Raw genomic sequence first — 17,909 nt, forward strand, 5'->3', positions numbered from 1 at the left:
TATTGTTGTCAATTAATAGACTTGACATCATTATGACTTTATATTCTGCTTATCCGAAGATCTGAGCGATATAGGGATCATGTTGAATATAAGTTAATGATTGTATAATTTGTGAAAATGTTGATAATTAAACTTAAAATGAACTGTCTTTGCACTATAAAATTGAGGTTACCCAAATGTTAGTTTCAATACCATATATCCTTGAATAGTCCGCCCCGGGGGCGTTGCATCTTCCAAAAGGGGGCGTTTATTACAGGTCATTTTTAGAATGATAATTCCTGTTAAAATCGTTAGGTAAGCTTAAAACTCACGCTGAAATGACAAACTATGAACTTAGGAACGACAACTTCCGATTCACTTCTGGGTTTTTTTTACCATGCTAAGGATCGTCTTTTCTTGTTAAAATAATAAAGAATTAATTTATATAAAGTGGTATTCAAGATGGCAGAGACAATAATCTGATGACTTTGTTTCTAACTTTGTAAGGAAATGTTTTCCATTCTGTAAAACTTTTCCATTCTGAGTGTAATTTCATCTGCGAGATGATGACAAATTGGGCCAATCCAGTTGAAATCGACACACCCGCCATATAGAGGACATGAGCTTAATCTTCCACACAGGGTGTGTGAATTTCAAATGGGGTTGGGTTTACCTAAATGGGTGATTCCATTTGAAATTCACACCCCCTGTGGAAGATTACCCTCATGTCCTCCATAGGGGTGTGTGGGTTTCATTGGAATAGCCCAAAGGACAGATACATCCCAATTCTCTCATTATAATAGAAAATTCTGTGACAAAAAACAACGCATCCCAGCAACAGGCCGTGTATAATCACACAAATGTTGATCATGGTAACGAGCTTCTTAAGTTTCATTCAGTTCGTCATCTCGTTAGCAATGTTGGGTGGCTATTCGGTAGTATTACTTTCAGCGATGTTTATTTCTAGAGTTTGGTTTTGGTTGGTATGATGGTCGGGCAGAAGACATGCCTTACATTTTTGCACTAGGCAGTAGGATCTCTAACACTGTCATCTGTACAGACAGAGTTCCATAACAGTAATATGTTTGTACATTCGTAAGATTGACCTTTGACTGGTTGGGTACAAAAACTCATACTCTATACCTTGAGGTCAATTTTGGAGCTATTGATTGTTGAATATAGGTTAATGAACTTTGTCATGGGTATGATGCAATGTTTGCTCATAATGAGGATGTTGATGCGACAGCAGTGCCTTGGTTACTAAGGCAGCTTTGAAGTGGCCCATTCTATGTGTATATGGTCACCTGGACGTTGCCTCTGGTATCAATACAAAACGCTTGATGTCACACCGATTACCAACATGTCCTATTTTGTCCTAGTTCTGTAAGTGTCTCTGGTGGGGATTGGATGCCGCATTCTGAAATGTTAGAAATGTGTGCGATGATCTGGGTTGATGCCTGGAAATTGCACTTTTGAGTAATATGAAAAATGGAGCTACAGTGTACAGATTGCCTATCAGAGGCTGATGTCAACTACATGTCATCGGGTCTTATGTAACTTCAGTGAAGAGATTTGAAATACATTGAATAGTTTGGTGAATTAAGGGTAAATCAGGCATAGAACGTAAATTGTTATTTAACAAAACCATGTACATGTAGAATAGAAATGCAGAACTAATTGGTGAATTCTTTTCTTGTTGCTTGTCATTTCAGAACCAACTCACCAAGACCAAAGTCGTGGCATAATGCAGAAGCTAGCCAACATTGGAAGGAACAAGAATTTAACCAACAGCAGCAGCAGCCACAACCAGTAATGCAACAAGTGCCTAGACCAATGCCTCAAGGGTACGGCTACCCCGCCCAACAGAGGCTAGAAACAGCGCCCTCTATGGACAGTTTAATGACACAAGGGGGCGGTGGATATCCTACAAAAATGTTACGTGGACCAAATACACAATCTATGATGAGTTTACATTATACGGAGAAATTAGAATATTCTCCGGAATATATGAAAAAGAGCCTGCCGGAATTTGGCTCGGCACAGGACATGAATTATTATACCAAAGAGCGGGAATTTGCAAGTAGTTACTATGGCGATAAGAGGGCGCCGTTTTTGTCGGTGAATCCCGCATTTCGACGTGTTGATCTTTCACCCGCGGAAACATATCCAAAAGTTGCTGTCGCAACTCAACTACAAAATGCCCAGCAGAGGGCGTTTATAGGACGTGTGCCTAGTGCAAGCGAGATAGAATCACAGGAAAAACATGTGCAAACATTCACTACTTCTCGGACGGTGAGCTACGCCACTGTGCAAATGCCGCAAAGACAGTATGCAAGTACGGCTGATTTTCAGCAGCCTCAGTATAACAATAACTCTCCCCAACAGCAATATCCCGGTTATGCTATATCGCCACCTTTTAGTCCAACTCATACAGCGAGCTCATACAGCATAAGCCAAACATCGCCTCAAGAACAAGGAGGGATAAGAAAGTGCCTCCTCCCTGCCGGCACGAGGAGAGTCCCGTAGTAGAACATTACAAATCAGCGAGCATATGAAATCGTCTTCATGGCCCGCCACGACAGAGAGCTCGGACACTTTTAATAGTGAAAAACCGACATCAGTGATTTCCCCGACAGACCTACCACCTGTTAAACTGTCTCCCTCGCAGGAATATCCGCAACGAAAATCAAGTTCCAATTCCAGTAGCTCCGTTAGCTCCATTCCAATGGAATATCACCACGGGGAGGAGTACTCGGGACCTACGTCACCAAATCCCGGGATATATACGGCTAAACCTTACTACATTGAAGATTCTACTCCTGATATGGACTCTTGGTTTAATAAAGACAAAGATCATAATCAGAGATACAGTTACAGCAAAGATCAGAATCCGCCATCTCCACCCACTAGAGACATTGACCCGCAAAGAGCTCCTGTAAATGCAAATCGTAGGGAAAGGAGAACCACAAAAGATTCTTTGACGGGAGCTTATCAGTCGTACCTTGAAGAGATGCTGCAGCAGGAGGAGTGTCTTAAAGACGTTGCTCCGTCAGAGCAAGCGCCACCTTCAGGGCATTCTTCTACAGCTCATTCGCCCGATCCGCTCTCCCAGACGGCCCCTTCACAACTTGGTCTGCAGCAAAGAAGGCAACCTATCATGGAAGAAAGGTTGAACAGGACTGCTGCTTTATCTCAAGAGGCTGTCGTGCCTTTGACGGTGAATACGTCATCTGCGAATCAGTGGACAGAAGAAAGAAATAAGAAGAACAACCTTATGGGGCAGATGAATGAAAGAACGTGGCAAAGTCCAGATGACTTTAAAAAGAAAAGCGATGGTATTGATCAAGTACCAGAAGTGCAACAACCTCCTGCTCCTCCACCTGTTGACGAAAAAGAGGAAGAATGGAAGAGGTTTGCGCAAAAAGCAGATTCAGAGTGGGAAAGCAGGCAACAGAAGAAAGATGATCCTCAAAGTCTTACCCACAAAAGAGAACTCAGTGAAATTGATGAGAAATCATTGACTGAGAATGCTCCCCGTATGCGATCACCAATCAATAAAATGTTGGTGGAAGCAGTTGGAAGCAAAGAGGACATTACCGGTAAGAGCTTTTCTAGAATGATGGAAGAGAACGGTGTGAGTACAAAGAAGGAGTCTCGAGATGTCAGAAAGTCTAATGAATATGCTAAAGACTCTGAGAACCCGTTTAGAAACTCTGACAAACCCAAACTTACAGCTGACACATTTTCTTCCGAAGATTGGAAAAAGATTAGCGAAATGGAATCGGGCAACTCGATCATGTCACAACTTCGCAATAGTCACCAAACACCATTCAGTGCAAAATATGTCAACGGAGAACCAGTTATACCCAAGAAGGAGAGAAATGCTTTAGCTGAACAGAAGCCATCATCAAAAAGTTTAACAAGTTCAGCAGAGCACAGTCCTCAAACAGTCCGGAAAGAATCTTCAAAGCCACCTGAATTGCCACCAAGATCGCAAGCTGCAAGCGAAGCTTTCTATCATCCTAAATTAAAGGATTCTGGTCATTATCGTTCTGAATCGTATGATCTTGATCTAAGGACAAATAACAAAGTGGGTTTCCCTGCTAAGCGAGCAGATGTACCCAGTGAAAGTAACAGTACTAGTAATCATACCAGAGCGCATTCATTTACTTCTGGTTATTATCCTCCTGCGCCTTACGGAGTCGTGCCTTCAGAACCACCACGTTGTACTAGCATCCCGGAGGAGCAGACTTCGGATGCAGCTGATGTGCCTCCCCCACTCCCTCCAAGGAATATCGACAGACGATCGAGTGATGTTGTTCGATCGATCGGGAGTACGGAAGAACTTTCAAAAGCCAGAAGTGATCGCGAGCGACGTGTGTCAGATCCTCGTCAACCAGAATCTGTAAGACGAAGTAGTAGTAGTAGGCATTCCGATCCAAGGATGTACTGGGCTCAGCATCAGTATTCAAAATCAGACTCGGAAAAATATCAGAGGGTATCCTCAAGCGATTCATGGCATAAAATGTCAGATCCAAGTGGTGCCATTCGTAAGTCTCACAAAGTATCCGATCCCGATGAAAAACGAAAAGTGCAAGAGGCTCTGAGAAAATTTTACCATGAGAAAACAAGTTCTCAAGATAGTGGTGTTGGTGGTTCAAGACCCAGTAGTATTTGTGACTATGGTGACCATTATTCCTCAATGAGTTCTATACCAAGTACAAGACCAGGATCCGTACCGGCGGACACCCTCAGTCAATATCACCGACAGTCAGTGTTCTCTAGTCAAACATCGCTGTCATCGACATCTTCAATTTGCAGAGACTCCGGTATTAGTTCTCCAAATCCGGCGAACTGGGCGCAACATTCGCCACCACAAATTGCAAACATTCCTTCGCCCGAGTATGATAGACATCATCCTCCGATGAGATACAGTACGTCAGCCTTGCCCGATACTCACCATGGTCAGTATGATCACAGGAACCCACCATGGCTGTCCAATGAATTACAACAAGGGAGAAAGTCCACGCCTGTAACCCGCTCATCCTCCATGAGTGTAAAATTGGATCAGCGCAGGAGCTACGAAGGAAACGTCGGTCTATCAAGAACGGATAGTTTCACTGCTTACAAAACCCGTCCAGAATCTGCTAACGCAGACAGTCACCGTGCTCGATCAGGGTCGGATGGTCAGCAAGAAAAACGTAAGAGGAGGTCACGAGAAGAGAGGAAATCTCGTGAGGAGATGCACTCACGCGAGGAGCGCATAAGACTACCCAGTGAGAAGACTGTCGAAGAATTACCAATACGAAAATGGACACCTCCAAAACAGAGTCCGCTTACTTTCTCTACCAAGGACCAAACAGAACCACCACTCAGTGAAACTCAAACACAGGTAACTACTTTTGACTTTTAAAGAAATCTGAAATCCCTAACCAGAACCAGGGGAGTAGGGGACTAAAGTTTGTTTGGCTTATATTAGGCGAAAATTATTTGATTTTTGTTACTTCACGTGTCAAAAAAGTCCCAACTTGTGCTCATGTAAATTCACAAAAAAAAATTTTTTTGTCAGACCCCCCCTCTTTGTTGAAAATCTTATGTGAGCATTATATGTGAACATTTGACTATAAAATCAACTTAAGAGAGCATGACATCATTTTTTTAGCTGGAATGCAAGAAGTTCGTAAGTGCATGATGATACCAAAGAAAGTATGAATTTCTTGCATTCAACAGAGGAATTGTATCACAATCATACCATCTCATGTGGCTGTGTGCCAATGACTGAAAACTGACTCCGAATAATGACCCAAATTTGAATAAACCAAATTTGATTCAGACCCAAAAATATACCAATTTTTGTGATAATTTTGCTAAAAACAGTGAATTTTTTTTCCGAGATAATTGTGGAAAAACAACCTTTCTTAAAACCAAATTTTCCATTTGATATTTAATAAGGCTGAAAATGCACCATGAGTCTAAACTTAATGGTCGCACCCCCCCCCCCCCCCCCGATCAGAGTAAGTATTTTGGACATTAAAATCTCTCTGCTTAATTTGGATTCTTCAAAGCACCTCCTGGTGTGGTGTAAAATTCTGCAAGTTAATTCTAATTTTGCAAACTACATCTAAATACAAAATTGTTACATATGAACAAGGTGAATGTGTCGGATTCTGCCAGTAGCATAATTATAAACGTCTGTTATGGGTAATGCACCGTGATGATGGCTAAATATATCATTTTCATTTTAGTGCTTTTAGCGGTTTTTCAAGTTCTTGAGTGCAAAGAAACAAGAGTCTGGTACTCTGGTATAAGAAAGACAAGAAGAAACAACAACAAAACAACATGTTTAACTTTCATAAAAATTTAGAATTTGGCAGTTTACATGAGCAGTTTCTTTTACCAAATATCTTAACTTTCTTCATGATATGATAGGGTTCAGTGCATCAAATGCAATGTTGCAGTGAAAATTTTTATCAGCTTCGATTTATGAGTGCCTTTACAAAGTTTTTCCTCATCTTTGTGTTACTAATTGTCATTATTTACCCCCCCCCCTTTGAATTGGTCCACCACCAGGTTCAGCAGGCTGAAGCAAACCCATCTCCACAGTTGACAAAGCGATCTTCTTCGCTTTGATGAAGATGACGAGGAGTTAGTCCAGGTGGAAGAGAGTGTCATCGCTCAGAAAGCATCTCAACAGAACGCAGCTGTGCCACTGTCATCTTCATTATCCTCATCAATGGAGCTGCTAAGGAAAAAGGAGGAACCGGCACCCATCTTTAGGTTTCCATCGCCGCCACCAGTACCCGAGAGGTAAGCTTAATGCTCTGCGTGCTAGCCATAAGCTTCAACGGAAAAAGTTGAAGTTTTGAAATATTTTCTCAAAATATCAAGAGCTATCTTAAGAACCTCCAAATATGGTCATGAAAATTTACATTTCTGAAATTTTTGAATTTTTAAATTTTTTTAAAAACTTGTCGTCTGCAGTCGACACCCGCGTAAAGAGAGTTAAGGGTTATATAAAGATGTGAGTTTGAATTCTTAAGTACCTACTGATGTGCTGTAGAATTCCGTCTTCAAGCATATTTGCATCTAAATAAAGGTTTTTCGACGAAAGGGACAACAGGCAGACACCCTCCCAAAAACATTATTTGGAGTTTAACCATTTCTTCTGGGGTGATCCAAACCTGCCTGTTATCAAATTAATCAGTGACAAGACTATCTCTGAATTTGTACTAATTGATGTTTTAATGTTATTGCATCAAGTAGCACCTGTCAAATTCAGAGATAACCTTGCCACTGATTAGTTTGATAACCAGGCAGGTTTGGTTCACCCCAGAGGAACTGCTCTGGCGGGGCTTCCTCTTTAAGCAACTTTTTTATTACTGACACAAGTGGCTGTACAAACATGTATTGTTGTAAGACCAATCTGTAATATTTTTGTGCAGGACGTCTGCATTTTCTCTTTTGTCAAAAAAATCATTTGGCTTCCTTGAAACAGTAGCGTCTGCATGTGATACAGACGCGATCAAACGCAGTGAAATGCGGCGCAAAGATACTGCACCCTACAGATATGCAACTTTGATCGCAAGTATATAACACGCAGAAGCTACTGTCTCGAGGATGCCAGATGGACTACATTAGCATTATGCAGCAAAGTTTGAATTATTGAATGATATTGAGATCATAAAGCATGGGGGTAAGAAGGTTTGTGTGTGTATTGCTTAGCGTGTGTGTCACAAACAAGACTGCACTAGAAATCAAGGATTCTCGAGTACTAATATACTATAGGATAAGCCACTCGTTTGCGCAAATGAAGTCAGTCATTCAGCCTATGCGCCTTCATGCATGTGATGGCATAGCTGTGTAGGAGTGTATCACCTGTGGAAGAGATGATGCATGTTTACGTCATTGTTTAAAAAAAAAAAAAAAAAAAAAAATGGCGAAAAACGGCGAACATTTGGTCGAATCTTTCCATTACTATCATATTGTGAAAAACCAAATAGCTGAAGAGTTAGCTCAATATGCTAGGAAAATATTTTCTTCGATGACCCCATGACGAGACTGGCTAAATAAGCTGCATGTTTGCTGGAAAGGGTCCAAATAATTAGCAGTCGATGTGCGCCATCTTGGAAAAATTTAGGGTACCAAACTACCAAAACTGTCAATCAATTACTACGGTACCAAACTTGGTACCAAACTCCCTAACAACCGTCACTCAAACTGCCGATATGTCAATCAAACTGCCGTAAAGTGACTTCACTTTTTGTACAGGGATTGAAAACGAGTGTCACGGCCCTGTAGAAATCAAAAGTTGCCAGGTGCATGCATGGTGAAACAAATTGCAGGGATACTATTTAATATTAGTATTTTCCTCTAAATAATGAGCGACCTGCAAATATGATGGATTTCAAACTATCATTGCCTAACCTCTCTCCCCTTAGGTACACTATTTTATCTCTATCAATGACACTCAAACATCATCAATTTTTTGGTGGGTATGCACCCCTGGAATTTTGGGTGGTGGGTCTTTGGGAGCTGACAGCGTGCTGGTTGAAAATACCTAGATAAAACCAGGAATGTGAGGAATGAGCAATTTAGGGGTTGTTTTTAGAGCTGAAAAGATCAAAAACTAGGGTCTTTTAGCACTCTGTTTTGGTCAAATTCAGGGGTCTTTGGGAGCTGCACTGTCCAAAAACAGCAGTCTTACCAGTCTCTCCCTTTTCTCTGATATTTATTTCTAAAACACACATTCCTGAAGAATTTAACTTTTGATATGTTTCTATCTACTAAAAAGGATTAAATGATTGTGATACTTTTCTCTGCAGAAACAGACGATCGGTGGAATCAAACAAGGAACCCATATCATTACCATCACCGCCTCCCTCACCACCATCCACTCAACTCGCTAAAACATCGCCGCAACCGCCGCACTACAACTTTCAAGCAGCACAGAAAAAGGCACTGTGTCAAGTCGATAGTTTTGTGCTTCCACCTCCCCCATCTCCATCACGCGAGGGCAGCATTTACTTAGACCAGGATATAGACTTTCCACCGCCACCACCTGAGGTACTTGGAGACATGTCACAATACACGCCAACAGAGGGCAGGATTACACCACCACTACTAGGGCAGCACACACAGGAGGCAGTGATGATTGAAGAGCCTGTGTATTGGAAACAGTAAGTACTTAATAGTCTTTGTCTGCTGTCATTTTATCATCTGGTGCAGCAATTAGATATGTTATCAAGTAATATGTTGTATCTTTCCGCTTGCCTTTGGGCTCTGAACTTTACCAGAAGAGCAAACTTTGAAATATGCTTCATGTATTTTGCTTGGAGCACATAAGTCATAATTGTAACCTTTCAAATCCCTTTTTAGTATTAAAGTTATGTGAGATAGTCTTAAGATTGAAGACATCTTAACTGGGTCAAGAATCAAGATACCCTTTTCTTTTTTTTCAAACTGATTGTCTGAAAATTCTTAAAAACATTGTTTCTTTTCTTGATACCTTAGCCATTGTAAGTTTTACAGTTAACAACCATAAAGATTCGCTATAATTGGTTATTTGCCTTAGTATAAATTTCACATGAAAATAGAGAGCTCTCTCCTCTAACAATCCCAACAAGGGTTTGAGCCCTCATTTGCTGGTGGGGTTTTTACTGAGGGCACTTGTAATTTGTGCCTTTATGAATTTCAGTTATCAAGGGAGCCCATATGCCCCAAATTTTATCATAGCAAGTTTATGGTAAAATGCCTAGAATGGAGATACACACTTTGATGACAAAATGCAAAACTTTGTGAAATTAGTGCTGGGGTAAACATGGTCAACTTTTCAATACAACTTTCTTCAACTGCCCAAGAAAGTAACAAGTTCTCTGTCATTAACATGCACTATACAACCTTCTTACATGCAATCAAGGAGTTTATATTATGAAGTTGACACATAGCCTGTAGGCCTGTAAATCAAGCCTGCTATTAGCCATATGGAGAACCACTTGCATAGGCATTTGCCACTGCCATCATGTCTGCTATGTAATGGGTAGACTAAATTGGATGCCCATAAACACCTGATGTCATTAGAGACACCTGTGTCATGCAAACAGTACTGTCATCTCAAGAACCAGCATCTTTCCCCTGTCCCCTAGAATTGATCTGAATTGACCATTTATTCCATATGTGATAGGTTAGGGAGCTTTAGGGGATACCGGAAATATTCAAGGTACTGCAGTGCTATCCTCTGACCTGAGTAGCCCTCAATATTTCTGCTGTAATTGAAAGAAAGCACTGACCTGGAACTCTGACCAAAAGTTATTAACAGTGATACCATGTTCCCATCTGTGATCTACAACAACAACTGCTCGTGTAATAACTTTATATAAAGCAAGAATTGATCTACTATTAACCCCACCCGATCCAAACATCAAAAGCCTCAATGCACAAAGCACCTGCAGATGGAGGTATTCTATGTGATCTGAATGCAGGGCCGTAGCAAGCGGGCGGCCGGGGATGCCATGGCCGCCCCACTTTTTGTGAAATTTGTTATGTTTTTCTTATGTCTTTATTTCAATTTGGCCATAATTTGGCCGCCCCACATTTGTGATGGCCGCCCCACATTTTTCAACCTTGCTACGGCCCTGTCTGAATGGGTCATCATGCGAACACACATATGGGCACAGAAAGATTGGCCAGAGAGTGGGGTACACCCTTGTGGGGAGATACCCCTGCTCATGTGCCTGGCACCGAGGGGGGGCTGTGGTTTAAAACCCGCACCCGAGAAAAAATGTTTGCTCTTCTTCTGTCCTGACTTCTTTCCTTCCCCCTTGCCAAAAAATGTTAGGGTTAAGTGTGTCAACTGTCAAGGGATAATAAACACTCCCCCTAAAAAATAACAATAACAACAACAAAAGCAATTGCCAACATGAAAGTTGAAACTTTCAAAGAATTAAGGTACCAGTTATTTTCACCCCTGTGTATCCGCAGTCATAATTAGAACCAGTAACCATGATAACCAATAGCTTCCTTTAGCTCAAATTTAAGACCTCTTGAAATCATTCAAGAAATAAAGACACTGTGATCCAAAATCCCAAAGAAGATGTAAATTCAAAAGTTGCAGATTGCTCCACTGGATGCCCTATTGATTTAGGCCTATACACAAAGCGTTCTCAAACAAGAGAACTAGCGCTTTGTTTTGCAGAAAAAGTGCAACTTTTGAATTTGATGTTGTTCCTTCCTTGGGTTTTCGATCACCATTTCTTTATTGTCAGTCGATTTCAACAAATTTTGACATATCTGTCTTTGTTTAGGATATACAGTGGTAAACTGGTACCTTAATTCTTTTGCTGTCTGTAAGTAACTAGAGTGTGTTACATTTACGCTACATCTACATTTTCTGTTATGAAGTTTTAACAATAAAGTTCAGGGGAACAAACTCTATAAACTTTATAAACTTGTTACAATGTTATTCAAAATTGACAGATTTATGGCCTCTCCCTCAGTCTTCACTGGTGTCTACATCATTTACCATCACATTACCAGTGACAGGGCTAGAGGTCAGCTTAGGGTGAATACATTTTGATACTAGGTATTCTGGGTAGGGTGTAGCAGGAGGGGATCAGGTTCATGTTTTTCAGACAAGATGGAACATTCCAAGAAACATTCCTGTCATTGCTGAAGTTTTTTTGATGCAACATATTTTTGTTACTGATACTCGCTCCTCAAGTAGTTTGATGTTGCAATCATAGCAAGACTTGCATAAAATCTGAAAGATCTTTGTTGGCAAACAATATAGCCTAGGCCCTACATGTATTTTGGTCACCACAAGTTGGTCACCACAAGAAGCTGGAGGGGTTTGGATGTGTGTTGGGAATGCTGCAAACTTGCTGTACAACTGATCCAGATTCTTAAATCAATTTCTGACCAAACTTAAACTTCTTTTTAAACATTTAATGGGAAAAAATCTGCAATTGCTACAAAATATTAAAAAATCATCACTTTCCCAATTTTTTGAAAATGTTATGATTTATGAAAAAGGATTGCACGCCCCCTCTAACCAACATTCTGTAATTTGTGAGTTTTTGTGCAACCTGTCTTTCAACCAGGGCGGAAAGACAACCCTTCTCAGTCTCCTTTCTAAAGAACTCCCCTCCCAAAACTAAGGGTAAATCTTTTAAGATGTTATTTGAAATCTATCTAACACATGAGTCATGCACTCCCTACTGAATTATCAAACTCTTTCTAATTAGCCCTCTTAAGAATGAGTTTGATCTGCAAGTACGAGATATGATAAGATTAGTCAGTTGGGCTTCATGGGATTTAAGCTTAAGAAGTGCCAAGAGTTCTATAATCTCTATTTTGATTGGTCACTGAGATGATTACATAATGTAAAGAACCAATCAGATGCACTGTAAGAATTCTGCCCATGGGGTTTAAAGAGAACAAACATTATATAGTTTGGATATGTCCTTTTCTAGGTAAATTGTAATTATTATGAAAAGAAGACAGTTATTTCAACAACTCAATGTCTTGTGGGCTTTTTTGTTTCATGCAAAGCACGCTTGCCTCAAGGAGCGGGTAAGGTAACTAGTGTAATTCTTCGTTTAGCCCGCTCAGCGCTGCACATTCCATCGTGAACAAATTGCAAGATTTGATTTCATAACATTGACTGTGAGATGAACAAGAACTAAACACAAGGAGGGGATAAAAATAAATTGAATTTGTGAGGTTTTTTATTTTTAGTGTATTTAGCTTTTGGCATTGTGAAGAATCTACTAAATAGACCCTGTGGAAAGGAATGTATCAAACTTGGGTCTCAGAGTGCATTGAGTGAATTTGAGCCCAACATTGTTTAACTCTAGCTTGTTATTATGATGGATGCAAGATTTTCTGTTTACTTGTGAACTAAAAAATTGAAAATCTATATCCTTGCAACATTGTGGACGGTGTGTGAAGTAAAAAAACAACAGCAGCAGCAACAAGGACACCTTTTACAGGCTGTATCAAAATGATTGGTACTCATCAGTTTTTTTTTTTACTAATGAAACATGTGCTTCTTCCAACGAAATTAAACATTAGATCCTCTTGAAATGACTACAATTTATTGTTTAATGACTTTTAATGCCATAAGTCGACAAAAAAGGTGAATGCTTAACTGCATTTTGATGTGGCATACTCATTGGATATTGATGAGTACCAATCATTTTGATACACCCTGTACAATTCCATATTTTGAGTAACCATGGTAACACTGATGATCCTCAAATTAAGCAGCTTCCAACAAGGAGTTACATTCTGCCAAGAAGTGGTTCCTTGTCCACAAATGAAACCCACCAAACACCCTCAAAAATTCCACCAGCACAAGTTTCTTCTCCCAGCATCATCAATAACTTAAATTTTGGTATCTCAGCTTCTGAGCTCTGATCAGATGAGTCCTCAAAAAAGTTGTTATCTTAAAAACCAAATGTTCAAACCATGACTTACGCTTTTGTACTAGATATGCCTGTGAATCGGCTGGCAGCGGTCACTAAATATTTCGCAGTCAGAGGGTACATGTAGGGACAGTCTCTGGACTTCAGACTCAGTGATAAAGAAAGAAGGGTTGTGCATGGTTTGTGCGCTAATCAGTAGACTAGACTAGACTTATGTCATATCACCAGGGCTTAGAGTAAGAGCTAAAATTTTGGCAGAAAAAGAAGAGTTTGATACTTAAATTTCAGAGAAATATTTGTTTTTGAAGTCATTGGACACCGGTTTCCTCATCAAGAAGCTTTACAAGAGTAAGATCTCACAAGCTTGTTCAAATAATATGTTGGAGAGGGTGGGGTTGAGGGTGTGGAGGATACAAGCGCAAAATGGTGGGCGAATGTGTAGGTGTGTAGACTGATTACAGAGTATATCGATATACAACAACATTGCCTTAAATAGAAATCAGCTACTGGAGATTAGTGAAAACAAACCAGCTGCTACTATGCAAGCGGTCTTTGCTTCCCAATATTTCACCCTACGAGACGCCTACTAGTAACATCCAATTAAAGGAGGTGTTAGGTGTACTGGATCCAGTAAGATGATGCCTCCCATCTCAGCTGTTGAATTCTACACATCTCTATAGGCGTCTTTGAGCACAAATGGTGTCCTTTCCGATGCCAAAGTTCATTGAGCTTTATTTAGCTACTAAAGATCAAACTTTGACATCATATTGTAGGGATGAGTTTTTTGTACCCAACACAGTCAAAGGTCATGTTATGAGAGTGCAAGCAAATTGGAGGTAAGGAACTGTGTCCTGATGATGAGTATGATCATAGTGAAAATATATTAGGAAGGGATGGAACAAGGCACTTGTAGGTATAACTTTAAGAGAGAAATATTTGTGAAGTATTCGTCAGATTCTTTTGTCCTTTGATTGTATTAAATATCTTAAAAATGCTTGCAATGTAACTTGCTAAAATATAGTTTTGGTGTTTTTTCTGGAAAATTTTGCTTGATAAAATGTAGAAGTTACAGATATCATAAACTGGAAATGTGCTTGCTCGTCATATGTCTCACTGTGAATGATCTAGTCACATTATGATCACGAGTGGATTTGTCACCTATCTGGTGGGTTGCATTCTCTTTAGTGGTATTACAGAATTGACAGGAATGCACAGAGTGTAAACATTGCAACATCTCTCTTTCGTGGAGAAATGCAAAACTTTTTCTTTTATTGACAAAGAAAGTTTTTTCTATTTTGTAGAATAAATTCTGTTTTTTAAAAATAATTTTCATCAATTATTCCTTTAATTGTCATCACATTTCAATAATTGATCATGTAACCATGGTAACCCAACAAGCATCAGTGAAATTAAACATCATTATGCTCAGTCCAGAGAAGACATTGTACACTTCCCACAATGCATTTCTTCCATCTCAACTTTCTGTATGGATTTGTATCTAGTACATCATTCCATTGTGGCAAAAAGTGCCTCAGTGAACAGAGCACATCCAGATCTTGCAAAATGTGGTTATTTCTTGACTATCGATACATGTTTAGGCAGACTAATCTCAACATGAAAGCAAAGGGAACCTGTACAGAGTAATGGGAGTGTCATTTGATGTAATGAGGTGATGCATCATGTTGCAAAGGATTCTGGGAAGGGTAAGATGTCTTCTGATTATGTTCATTGGCTGGGGATTGAGTATCTGATGTAATGTTGGAAATTCCGTTTAAAAGCAAAGTATAAATTCAAAACAAAAGTGAAATTTTGATGATAGGTGGATTTGTTGACAGGAAATCAAATGGCTCTCAAGCATAAATTTATGAACACCTAAATTGTAAACAAAAGTTTTCATAGTTTTGATGATGGTTATACATATACTGGTACCCCTGTAATTAATTATGAACAATTATTTCTAATTATTTCCCTTTGAATTAAGACAACACAAACCTTAACCCACTTTGATTGCAAACGCTGTACAAAGAAGTGAAATTGTTGGCATTCCTGGTTGGTATTGCGTGACTGGCCATGCAAAGCAGCAGACTGTTTCAGAATTTTGGGCGGTTGAATTCTTTCATTGTCTGCACCCAAAGACGACCAGTCCAGCGAACAATTGTGGAGTTTACAAAAAGTTTAAAAACAATAAAGGTCATTGGGTGTAGCAGGAAATAGAATCGGTCAAGCTCTGGTAAAACTGTTGCAGTTTTGAGCATCTGCACCTTTTATGTGCTTCAATGTTTTATGTATGGACTGTCATTTTGTCCCCATTTGCAATTTTAGTAATTTTAAAAACACATTAAGGACATGTTAGTCTTACCATCCACATTTTATCCATGAAACTTGGGGGGGTATGCTTGTGCAATATGATGAACAGAAGTTTGTTGTAATGTTTTAGGGTTAGGAGTAAGATTTGGGGTTAGGGTTACAATTAAGTTTATAAAGTTAAGGTTAAGGTAGGGTTCAGATTAAAGGGTGATCCAATTGACAGCATCAACTCCTCTTAAAAGTCTTGCCCCATCAAAATTGGACATTTTTATTTTTTATTAACTCCGGTATAACATTTTTTAGAGGACTTGAGAGACGTTTTAACAATGGTATGAACAAAAATGGTAGCAAAGACCCGGGAACAAGGATGTGTACCACCCAAAGATTATGCCAAACTGGTTAAGCGGAATCAGAAATAAATTTATATGTTTTTAATAGAGTGATGGGCTTCCACAGGGCCGTAGCCAGGATTTATTTTTGTGCGGGGTGCGGCAGGCTCAAAAGTGGACCTTTTGTGAAAATTTCCATAAAAAAAAAAAGACATTTCTACAGGAAAATAGTGGATCTTTTTATTGGGATTGCCATTTGGGGGGTACGTTCCACCCCTTGCACCCTACGACTTTGAGCCATCATGTAAAGTAGAAAAATATATGTTAAAAGTAGACCACCCACCTTTGAGGTAGAGATTAATTTTGAGTTGTGTTGTGAAGATCAAGTTACAATGAGGGTATAGGGTTAGATTTTAGGATAAAACAAGAGCATAAAAGGGCATTTGGGAGGTGATAAGTTACTTTTGATTCATTTTGTACTATGTTGGAAGAATGTGATGAAAATGTTGTGAGTTCTAGGCGATAGTAACTAATATGATTCTGAAGCGTATTTAATAAAAGGTTCATTATGTGCGAAAGGGAATAGCATGCCACAAGGTCTAGTGAACTGCTGCAATTTCTAACATCACTGTACGTGCATGAAGCAAAACTATGTTGTGGGAATGTGATCAAGGTGGTTACTTCCAGATGGTGGGATTGCAATATTGTAACCAAACATTTACAACAACAACAACAACAACAACAATAACAGTGTCAAGTAGAGGTTATCAAGCGCAGCGGGATATAAGGTCTGGTGGTCTGTAACACTTTTGAACATCGGCATTAGGCTATACGTGCATGAAGATATTAAATAGCTGAGTGTTTTGTTGTCGGAAATTTGATGAAAATTCTTGCTTCCAAATGTTGCCGATCGATGCAATATTGTGATAAAAGTCAATTACATGATCAAAATCAATAATAAGGTCCAGTGGTCTGCATCAGTTTTGAACATTAGGCACGTACATGTGCGAAGCAGTGTTGTGTGATATCATCTGCTCAGTGCCAGAAGTGGGTAAGTGCAATAGCTGCCATGTGTAGATGAGTTACAATATACTGTGTGTAAATTCCCAAATGTTCACAGGACAGCTATAATATATTGCACTTACCCACTTCTGGCACTGAGCAGTTGATATGTTGCGAGAATGTGATGGCAGAATGTGTGATTTTGTCCAGACTTGTTTTACATAGAGAAAATTACCCGATAAATGCAATCATGCAGTACAGAGGAATGTTAGGCATTGTCACGCTTATATGTGCCACATCCAAAGTTTCAACTTGCACTTTATAACAAATCACAAAATTAAATTTGGTTGTTGGTTCTTAGTTGATTTCATCCCTTTGCATCCGTGAAAAACAGCTAAACTGGGTAGATGGTATATAGTACTATCTTCATAAGCATAGCTAGGGGTTATGACGCCTTGGGAACAACATGCAAAAATGTGCACAAATACCACTAATTTGGTTATAATGAAGTTGAATTTTGGTCTTAAAACGGTCTTTCAAAGAACTATTTGGACTACTTGGAAGGGTGCAAAGTCGATCTTAGTTGGCACCCAGGACACATGCCCTCCCTTGCCCCTAGCTACGCCACTGACTATCTTAAGGGTAGACGAGGTATTGTAGGTCGAAGCAACCTAAAAATTGATTTTCATTATCTAGATCAATATATTATTGAAAAACAACACCTTGATGTTTTGCAAAAGTTCATTCTACAACTCGTATACTTTGCAAACTTGCTTAATTTATTGTTGTAAATGAGTTATGTAGGCCTACGTTTTACAAAAGTGTTGTTGTTTCAGCCCTCTTTACAATGTAACTAAAAGAACTGCAGCAC

The 17,909-nt window shown here is 39.5% G+C and overlaps 3 protein-coding genes across 3 annotated transcripts in view; all 3 read left to right on the forward strand.

Moving 5' to 3' along the window:
- The window catches only part of LOC140160807 (protein Shroom3-like), a 175,098-nt gene extending 173,290 nt beyond the window's left edge, over positions 1 to 1,808 (forward strand). Inside the window, exon 4 of the mRNA XM_072184115.1 lies at positions 1,692 to 1,808. Within this exon, the coding sequence (XP_072040216.1) occupies positions 1,692 to 1,792 (101 nt within the window). The 3' untranslated portion in view covers positions 1,793 to 1,808. The remainder of the gene's footprint in view (positions 1 to 1,691) is intronic.
- On the forward strand, positions 1,801 to 6,686 carry LOC140160804 (uncharacterized). Its single transcript, XM_072184113.1, has 2 exons — positions 1,801 to 5,371; positions 6,550 to 6,686. The coding sequence occupies exons 1-2, from the start codon at positions 2,531 to 2,533 to the stop codon at positions 6,607 to 6,609; spliced, it is 2,901 nt and encodes a 966-aa protein (XP_072040214.1). The 5' UTR covers positions 1,801 to 2,530; the 3' UTR covers positions 6,610 to 6,686.
- Positions 6,658 to 17,909, forward strand: part of LOC140160805 (protein Shroom2-like) — a 42,122-nt gene continuing 30,870 nt past the window's right edge. The window contains exons 1-2 of the transcript XR_011860018.1: positions 6,658 to 6,786; positions 8,802 to 9,155. The gene's annotated coding sequence lies outside the window, so the exon portion shown is untranslated. The remainder of the gene's footprint in view (positions 6,787 to 8,801; positions 9,156 to 17,909) is intronic.

This window comes from Amphiura filiformis, chromosome 9 (genome assembly GCF_039555335.1).
Source record: "Amphiura filiformis chromosome 9, Afil_fr2py, whole genome shotgun sequence".
Classification (NCBI taxonomy): Eukaryota; Metazoa; Echinodermata; class Ophiuroidea; order Amphilepidida; family Amphiuridae; genus Amphiura; species Amphiura filiformis.